Raw genomic sequence first — 8,697 nt, 5'->3', positions numbered from 1 at the left:
GCTGGGTGAGGAGGAGAGAGTGTGGAGGGACTGGGTGGGAGGGGTGGGGCTGGGTGGGGAGGGGCTGGTCACCCCGTAGTGCCCTTATACAACTCAACGTTTAACCTACTCACGCCGGCTTGAGCCCGCCCTCACAGTCGGGCATATTTGCGGAATACACCACGCCGCCGTTGACCCTGGCCATTGACCGAGCAACCAAACGTTCCTACCAGCTCCCTCCGCAGGAGGAATGTGTTAACCCTCATGGAAAGTAAAGCCTTGAGACTCGGACAATCCCCAACATCAACATGCACGGAGAGAGTGACATTTCATAACACACGCAACGTTTATTAAGATATAAAATGCCTGGGTTGCACCCCCAAATTATCACACTCATGTAAAATAAAAAAAACATTGTAAATCAAAATAAAGCGAATGTGGAATGTCCAAGCGTTGTCTCGAGAGCTGGCGCTGACGTCGAGCTCGGCTCCACGGGTTACGTGACCAAGACACTCACCCGTGACTGGACATTAGAATTATTTTGATTTAAAGCTTTCGTGACTGCAGGGATTCATATTCTTGTTTCTTTCGGTAAAGTCACGTAGAAGGGAAATAATACAATTATACAAATATAAAACAATTGTTATTGTGTTATTGACTTTACCGAAAGAACCAAGAATATTAGAATTATCGTTAACGTGGCTATTTCCCCAGAATTAGGACCCCGAGGCATGTGATTATAACCTAAGACTTATTTTAAACTCATGTGTACCTAACAATGCAAGATTCTGCCATTTTTGTCTGAACAGAGACGTATTCTTAGACGTTCATAAATTAATTATTGCACTCAACGATGACGCGCATTGAATTGTGCACGTGGGAATCATTCATTTTACATTCATGCACTGTGTTTATCGGCTTGTACACGACTACTTACTGCATAGGCTTTTACCAGTTATTAAAAAAAAGTGGGCTTTTGAGTCATTCCCTAAGACAAACCGAGGCACACCTTCCAAGCTCTCTCAAACTTAAGCGTTAAAAAAAACATTCGTGGGATTTATCAAAAATATCCAACGAATTATAACCACTGTACTGAGATCGCAGGCTATTCACGGCAAAATATGATACTCGTTGAAAACTGAATTGGAAAAGTAATGGCATAAGCGTTCTACGTCAAAAGTGTGAGTCATCTCAGTGGAGCTGATAACATCGAAAAACGAATGAATCGAGGGAAATCAATTACAGTCATTGTTGACTGAATGAAGAACTTCACAATTGGGCTGCAAACATTGTATTAAGGATAAATATGAGCAAAACAAAAGCCCCTGTACAAGTTTGCAGAACAAATAAACATATAAATAGTGGTACAAATGAAAACGCAGCGTTATGTACATGTAAAGTAACTGTTTGAGGTGGATAAACATTACGAAATAACGAAGCAAACAGGAGCAGGATTAAACACTTTTGTACGGTGACATTTGACATTTGATCGTGAAAAGCCGCACGGCAATCAATCAATCTTTATTTGATGCGCCAATATCGCCGTCGCTAAAGTGTGGCGTCAGCGCACATTATCGCGGAACGGGAACGGTACAAGAGGGGTGGCACAGAGCAACAGGAATGAAAAATAAGCGATATTTTTAAAAAAAACTTTAAAAAAAACATGCTTTTATGAAATGTACTAGTAATGGCAGAACTCCACGACTCCAAGAAGTGGCCCCGAAGCTTGCCATAACGTAAGGGACCGTGGGCAATTAGACCCATGCCGAAACATAACATATAAAAAATAATGTTTAGAAATATATATTTTTTAATGATAGAATATGGTATTGTCATCAGTATGACATAAGTATACCGAGTTTGCAGTCGACACCACATTGGGAAGTGGGTTAAAATTTAGTTACAAAATTTGAGGATACAACGACAACAGCAGACAGAGTTAGTTAAATGAAAGCGTGTAAAATAAAAAAAATATTTTAAAATACTTTAAAAAACCCACGCTTTAATGAAATGTACTGTCCGAGCTGCTCCTCCCCCTGCCCCCTTCCCCCATCGCCCCTCCCCTCCTTCCACATCCCCCGCCCCTGGGCGTGGCTGCCCGAGGCTTGCCGTGACGTCAGGGACCACGTGGTGATTTACAGGCAACGTGAGTTGAGCGTGGACAATTAGAGCCGTAAAAAAGATTGTTTAAGAAAATATTTTTAATTTTCAATGATAGAATATAGTATTGTCATCAATATGACATACCTATACCAAGTTTGCAGTCGATAGCACATTGGGAAGTGGGTAAAAATTGAGTTAGAAGATTTGTTTAAGGATACGACAACAGACGGAGTGAGTTAAATGAAAGCGTGTAAAAAGAAATCCGTCACACTCCACAACCCGCAGCGGCTAACACCGCTGTGCCTCAAGAGGTCCAACGTTGCTCCAACGTTGCTTCAACCACATGCAGCACTGTTTGCCAAACGTTGCACGTTTACAGACCACACACAATTACAAAACTCCCCCCCGCCTCCCCCAACTTGGTTTGATTGGTTCATACCAGTAAATATTTTACAGATATATACAATCGAGATTCTGCATGCATGATATTGCTTTCTTAGGTTTGAAAATGTATGGATTCATAGCGCTATCGGTTCTGCAGAGCCACCTCACCATCGACTCAATAGCAGGGGCTAAACATGCCTGAATTAAATTGTAGCCAAATTCTGACAAATGATTGAATAATGGACAGAGTGCTTTGTTACATTCACAATTTTAGTTTTGTTTAGTAGACCCAGATTACATTTTTTCTGCATGATATTTTGAAGGGGGGAAAAAACTGCCCCATCGCATATACCAAGTTAGTCGTCCACCGCGAACTGAAGCCATCACATCTACAGATTTTCATAATCGTCTTTGTCGTTATAATTAATATCACCATCGATATAATTGTCAGATTCCATGTCTTCCTCTATCATCTCCCCCACATTATCGTACACATCTTCGGGGACGTACGGGGAGGACAATTCCGCGGTGGTGATGTAAGCATTGTTGACCGTATTGCTGGTCGCGAAACTCGTTCCAACAGTGATATTACTGATGGGAGCATTGTTGGAAACTCGACGGTGATTGTAGGAGTGTTTTCTGGCCATCCACATCCCTGCTATAGCTACAGCGGAAATGACCAAAAACAGAGCAACCCCGACGGCCATTGCCACGACATACAACTTGGAGAAATAGGGGCCCACATCCCGGCAAACCATGTCCATGGACACGTTCTTGACTGGTTCGCCTTTTAGTTGAACAGGGCTGTGGCATTTGGGGAACTCCGGCGCATAATCGGTGGGCACAAGCAGTGTCGTTTTGTGTCGGAGCATGAGGTAGAGGGAGCAGTCACAGACCAGCAAGTTGTTGTGGAGGGTGAGGGATTTGAGGGGTAGTTTGATGAAGGAGGGGAGGTGCATCAGCATGTTATTGTGCAGCAGTAGCTTCTCCATGCTGACGCACCCCTTGAGGAAAGCCATGGGCAGGATCGTGAGATGGTTGTCTTCCAGGTGAAGTACCCTGTGAGACGACGTACAGGGAAGGGGGGCCATCGTGAACCGCGACTCTGCACAACGCCTACAGATAATACCGTGCCGCTGACCATGTCACCCGGAATGCGCTCGTTCCCCATCAGATCTAGTAAGCCAAGTAGGGATGAGTCTGGATAGTGCTTTGATAGACTTTCACCGTGCATTATCGTGTTGTCATAGGGCTGTGGGGCATCGCGGTGGGCAGTGAAACAAATCTGCCGGACTGTATTTCTGTGCCGCCACATCTGTGCTCCCCTCCTTCAGCAACCTGCACTGGCCAGCATGAAGTGTATCGTCAAATAACCTTCCTTCAAGATCACGTCTTCAAGATGGGAGACCTGGCCCAATAGTTTATAACGCGATTAACCACAGCACCTCACTGCTGCCACCACCCTCAGCTTAATGTTGAGACGTTATTACGGATTTGCATTTAGAGAGCACTTAAATGCCTCGGCGACTAACTCAAAGTGCCTTAACATCAATCCCACCTCACTAAGACCATTTTAATGTTCTGCTACAGTATAGACAGGGGGATCCCCTGTGGTAGCTACCCCTTTGTGGCACGAGGTGCACCAAACACCAGGGTGCAAATGGGCATACTCCATCTGCCTGTGTGGGGAGATGCTGCTTATGTGGGGTTTCCCAATTAAGTTGGGAGTAAGTTATCGTATGCGGCCCACTCTTTTTGCAGACACATCGTGGAATCTTTAACATCCGCTGTGAAGCTAACGGCGCATATTCATGAGCAACACACCCGCAGTAATAACTAGGCCGGCTGCTGGGTTCGAGCCGTAAATCTATGCAATAAGTGTAAGATCCGCCCAAGGACTCCTGAAAGCCCAGCGGCAGAATCCGTACTTAGCTACCCTTATTTATTCAAGTTAATTTATTAGGTATAGCCCTGTGAGCCATTCTGCTCTTGAATTCACGACAAGAAACGGGCCCATTGTGTGTTTTCCCTACTTTGTTGTGTGAAGGGCCCAGGGTAAATTGCCCCTTCTGCTCCCACTACTCTGGACACCCCGACAAATGTATGGTCGCCATGGTGGCGAGATGTCAACTACCTCGCCTGCTATACAGGAGTCTGTGGGTTCGATCCTGACCCTGACGCCTGCTGCTGTATATTTGGGGTTTGAATGTCTCTCTCCCTGTAGTCGTGTGGATTGTTTTCCGACTCCTCCGGCTGTTCCCTCCACATTTATAATCAATATGCGGTTAGAGTGTTTGGCTGCTATAAATTTCCACGCGATAAGCCGCTTCATTGGGCTATTATTTGCGATAGCCAGGTCGCTTATGAAAAAGAGCTATATAGCTCAGTAGGCCTTACCCGGTAAAATAAAAACAATAGTTTTAACGTGCTACCCACTGGGGCCATGTTACTGCCCCCCCCCCCAGACCTGACCTGTGGGTGTTTTTGGCCTGTGGGAGTTTCCCTTACTTGAGGCTCTTATGGTTGCCCATGAACCCCGTGGGGAGGTTTTGCAGCTGGTTGTTGTTCAGGCGGAGCTCATTGAGGTTGGGCAGCATGGGGAACGGCTGCCCCTCAGAAACCTCCACGGATTTCAGTTTGCAGTCGATCTTCAGAATCTTGGCCGAGGCCGACGTCAAGGAGACGAGGACGTCCCAATTCAAACTTGGGCCGAGAGGGCAGTTGGATCCTGTGGCTTCGAAACATGTGGTGGTGGAGGAGGCGGGGGGAGGCGACGAGGAGGATATGTTCAGTGGGTCGCACTTAGCTGAGAAAGCAGAAGGGACGATGGTGGTGGTGATGATGATGGTGATGCTAAAGGCGAGGTGAGGAGATAGATCTGTGGAGAGAAGAGAAGACCAGCAGCAACACTATTATATGCATTCTGCGGCCGTTTGAAACGCTATTCCGTTGAATCTTAGGAAGTCACTGGAGCTATGCATTTTTAAATCACCTAGATTTAAAAATCATTTCTTGAGATCTGCTTTTTGTGTTCAGTTTGTTGTCTTTCCCCCACACCTCACATTAGCACGGTTGGCTACGTGCGGTGCGAAATAAATTTAACATACAATACCTACTGTGAATATATACATACATGTGTAGTGGGTACAAATGGGCGAGAGACTTCTCCTGGAGGCAACACGTTTATTATAATAACATCAACACCCTAACACAAGGGTGGGGAACCTTTTTTCTGCCAAGGGCCATTTGGATATTTATAACATCATTCGCGGGCCATACTAAATTATCAACTTACAAATTAGCCTGTTATATTTGGTCAAACATTTAATTAACTCACACCCATAATGTGATGACTGGAACTGCTTCTCTGTGGTGAGGCGTCTGATGTTAGCTGGTATTGATGATGTTGCTACTCGCAACTGCATTTCCAGGTTTGCTCCTAGATTTATTGAATTTCGAGTCCCGCCTGCGGTTGCCTTGGCAGGGCCAGACCAAATGATTTTGCGGACCTGAAACGGCCCACGGGCCGGACGTTCCCCACCCCTGCACAAAGGAGTATCTGCCCCTTCCACCAGGTAACCTAGGGAGGTTGTCCCTCCGGGCTGACGAGGCCCCAACACAACTGGTGGAGGCTGTCAAGACTGGACCCCGACTCGGGTCCGGTCTTGTCTTGGGGCTTCTCTTCAGGATGACGGCTTCATGACTTCAGGTTAACAACAGCAGCCGGACCCGTTCAGGGGTCCGGCTTATATAGTCAGACCCGGGGCTTCCTCCGCCCCTAGCCATGCCTCCCTTCTCGAACCTTCGAGAGGGACCTGGTCCTGGTCCCATGGTCCCCCAGCCCCCTCTTTGGGGGGCCCCGGGCTGGTGCCTCCGGTCACGAGGTCCTCCAGGTTCATCCGGAGTGCCATGGCCCCCTGTCACCCCTGCGCCACTCCAGGCGCTCTCGCCCCCGAGCCCCCAGGGGGTGACACTGCACACGGAGTGCGGTGCCCTGCAGCTGCCGTGCTGTCGGTGGTGTGAGCAGCGTGTCTCGTGCTTCACACACATGACATGCAGAGTGTGAAACTGAGTGTGTGTATATGTGGTGATGTGTGTGAGTGTTGTGCTTGTTTTGCTGGAGTGGCGGGGGGAGGGCTAAGCGGGCGTATCATGGGCTAGGGGTATCGGCTGATTTGGTACGGGAGGATTTTGAGCTCATTGGACTTGCAAATGACTGGTACCAGCGATATCAAGATCGGTCTCTGTGGAGGAGGCTTGTAAAGAATGCTACTGGGACAGTGCCAGGCTAGGTCCACTTCGAGATTACAACGGATAAGTGGAAGAGGGACGCCTACAACAACGAGCCAGATGGCGTTTTTGGTTAAAATAGCAAGTTGCCACAGTGGGAGCACAAGTTTCAAGTTCCATTGATTATGTAGAGCCCTGTGAGCCATGCGGCTCTTGAGTCGGGTGCAACCGCAACAAACAAAATATGAACAGAGAACATCTTAAATCGACGACGCGGTGAATCTGCCAGTCATCTCGGTCAACCCAAAAACTGCAACTTGTCCTGCAAGACAGACGGTGATGCACATTGTTGAGGGCTGTCCTCCAAATTAAGCAAGCTAAGCGATGGTCTGTGGAAAACGTCGCATTCTGCAAATGATAAAGCTAGCTTTCTGGCTTGGTGGCAAATTCAGGCGATAAATAAATAATGTAATGGAGGCGAGAGGGAAGTGACGAGGTGGGAAGAGAAGTAGCTGACATGCATATGGACGTCCAGCGTTTCAGTGAAGGCCAGTGTGCAACATGTTTAACTTATGTACAGTTTATCAAATTATTTTTACGTTGATAGATATTTTAGATAGGAACCTATTTCGAATATCTATTTTAAAAAAGTATTTTAAAGGTGTTGAGAACATAATTTTTAAAATTGTATTTTACTATTGGCGTCCTCTGGTCTGACACCGTTTGAGACTAGGCTCAAAAGAAAGCTGTCTCTGGTGTGGACCATTCAGTTTCAAGGACAATGCATATATTATCAGAGTATGTTTATTGTTTGCATTCTGACCACAAGTATTGTGATTAATGCAGACGTGATTCCTTGTAAAAGGTTTCAGTTTGATGTTTTAACATCTGAACACCTGTTTTGTTGCCAGAAAAAAGAGGAAAACCTATTATCATATTTTGATACCGGCAAAAGAGGTACCATGATGTATTTTACTCTTTGTCTTTAAAATATATTTTCCAGTTAGAAATGGCACTGAGGAACAAAACAACCCGCAGAGGGTTTTCTTTGGAAAGAAGCTTATTTTAAAAAAGCTAACTTGCTATCATACATATTTTAACACATTCCTGCGGAAGGAGCTGGTAGGAACTTTGGGTTGCTCGGTCAATGGCCAGGGTCAACGGTGGCGTGGTGTATTCCGCAAATATGTCCGACTGTGAGGGCGGGCACAAGCCGGCGTGAGTAGGTTAAACGTTGAGTTGTATAAGGGCACCACGGGGTGACCAGCCACTCCCCACCCAGCCCCACCCCTCCCACCCCCCACCCAGCCCCACCCTCCCCACCCAGCCCCTCCCGACCCAGCCCCTCCCCACCCTCCCCACCCAGCCCCATCCTCCCCACCCAGCCCCTCCGCACCCCCTCCCTCCCCACCCAGCCCCATCCTCCCCACCCAGCCCCTCCCCACCCCCTCCCTACCCACCCAGCCCCTCCCTGCACGACGGACACAATAATCCCCTGTGGGCTGGTGTAATCAGGAGGTTCCTACCAGTATACCCGAGATATAAAAAGCTCAAAGAAAACCACTGTTAGGATTCCGCCTCTGGCTCAAAGATTGTAATATCTGCGTCTTTGTCTGTTTCTCTCCGTGTGTCTTGCGTCCCGCTATTTCTGTATATTTCTGCGTCACTGTTCTTTCTCTGTCACCATATTCCCGTGCATTTCTATGTCTCTCCGTGTCTCTTTGTCGCTGTATTTCTGTGCATCTGACTTTCCCTGTCTTGCTCCTAGCTTATGTGTATTTCTCGTTTTTATGGCTCTGTGTATGATCTGTATTATGTGTGTACGTGTACATGTATTGCCACAATAGGTCGCACATCTGCCAATCATCTCAGTTAACCCAAAACACCATGATTTTCCCTGTGACCACCTGCCAGCGAGCGTTTGACACTTTATGTGGCCTCGAATCGCACCTCGCCAAGCAAAGGCGCTGTGGTGACACAACTGCCACTTAGTGGCCAATG

At 47.1% G+C, this 8,697-nt stretch overlaps 1 protein-coding gene across 1 annotated transcript; it reads right to left on the bottom strand.

Moving 5' to 3' along the window:
• Positions 1-3,124: 3,124 nt before the first annotated feature.
• LOC144950083 (uncharacterized) lies at positions 3,125-6,377 on the bottom strand. The gene is made up of 4 exons (XM_078880106.1): positions 6,269-6,377; positions 4,975-5,344; positions 3,222-3,525; positions 3,125-3,130 (listed from the first exon to the last, which is right to left on the bottom strand). Exons 1-4 carry the CDS (start codon positions 6,375-6,377, stop codon positions 3,125-3,127), a joined length of 789 nt encoding a protein of 262 aa, XP_078736232.1.
• Positions 6,378-8,697: the final 2,320 nt, after the last annotated feature.

This window comes from Lampetra fluviatilis, chromosome 3 (assembly GCF_964198595.1).
Source record: "Lampetra fluviatilis chromosome 3, kcLamFluv1.1, whole genome shotgun sequence".
In the NCBI taxonomy this organism is placed as follows: Eukaryota; Metazoa; Chordata; class Hyperoartia; order Petromyzontiformes; family Petromyzontidae; genus Lampetra; species Lampetra fluviatilis.
Note: the sequence above shows the minus strand (reverse complement) of the source record. Positions and strands in the feature narration are given on the sequence as shown.

Excerpts from the sequence above, each read along its gene's own strand:
- LOC144950083 (XM_078880106.1), bottom strand. The coding sequence starts at position 6,377 with ATGGCACTCCGGATGAACCTGGAGGACCTCGTGACCGGAGGCACCAGC. Across the intron at positions 5,345-6,268 it reads GGACCAGGTCCCTCTCGAAG|ATCTATCTCCTCACCTCGCC; the intron begins GTTCGAGAAGGG and ends TTCTCTCCACAG. Across the intron at positions 3,526-4,974 it reads GGCAACCATAAGAGCCTCAA|GGTACTTCACCTGGAAGACA; the intron begins GTAAGGGAAACT and ends GTCGTCTCACAG.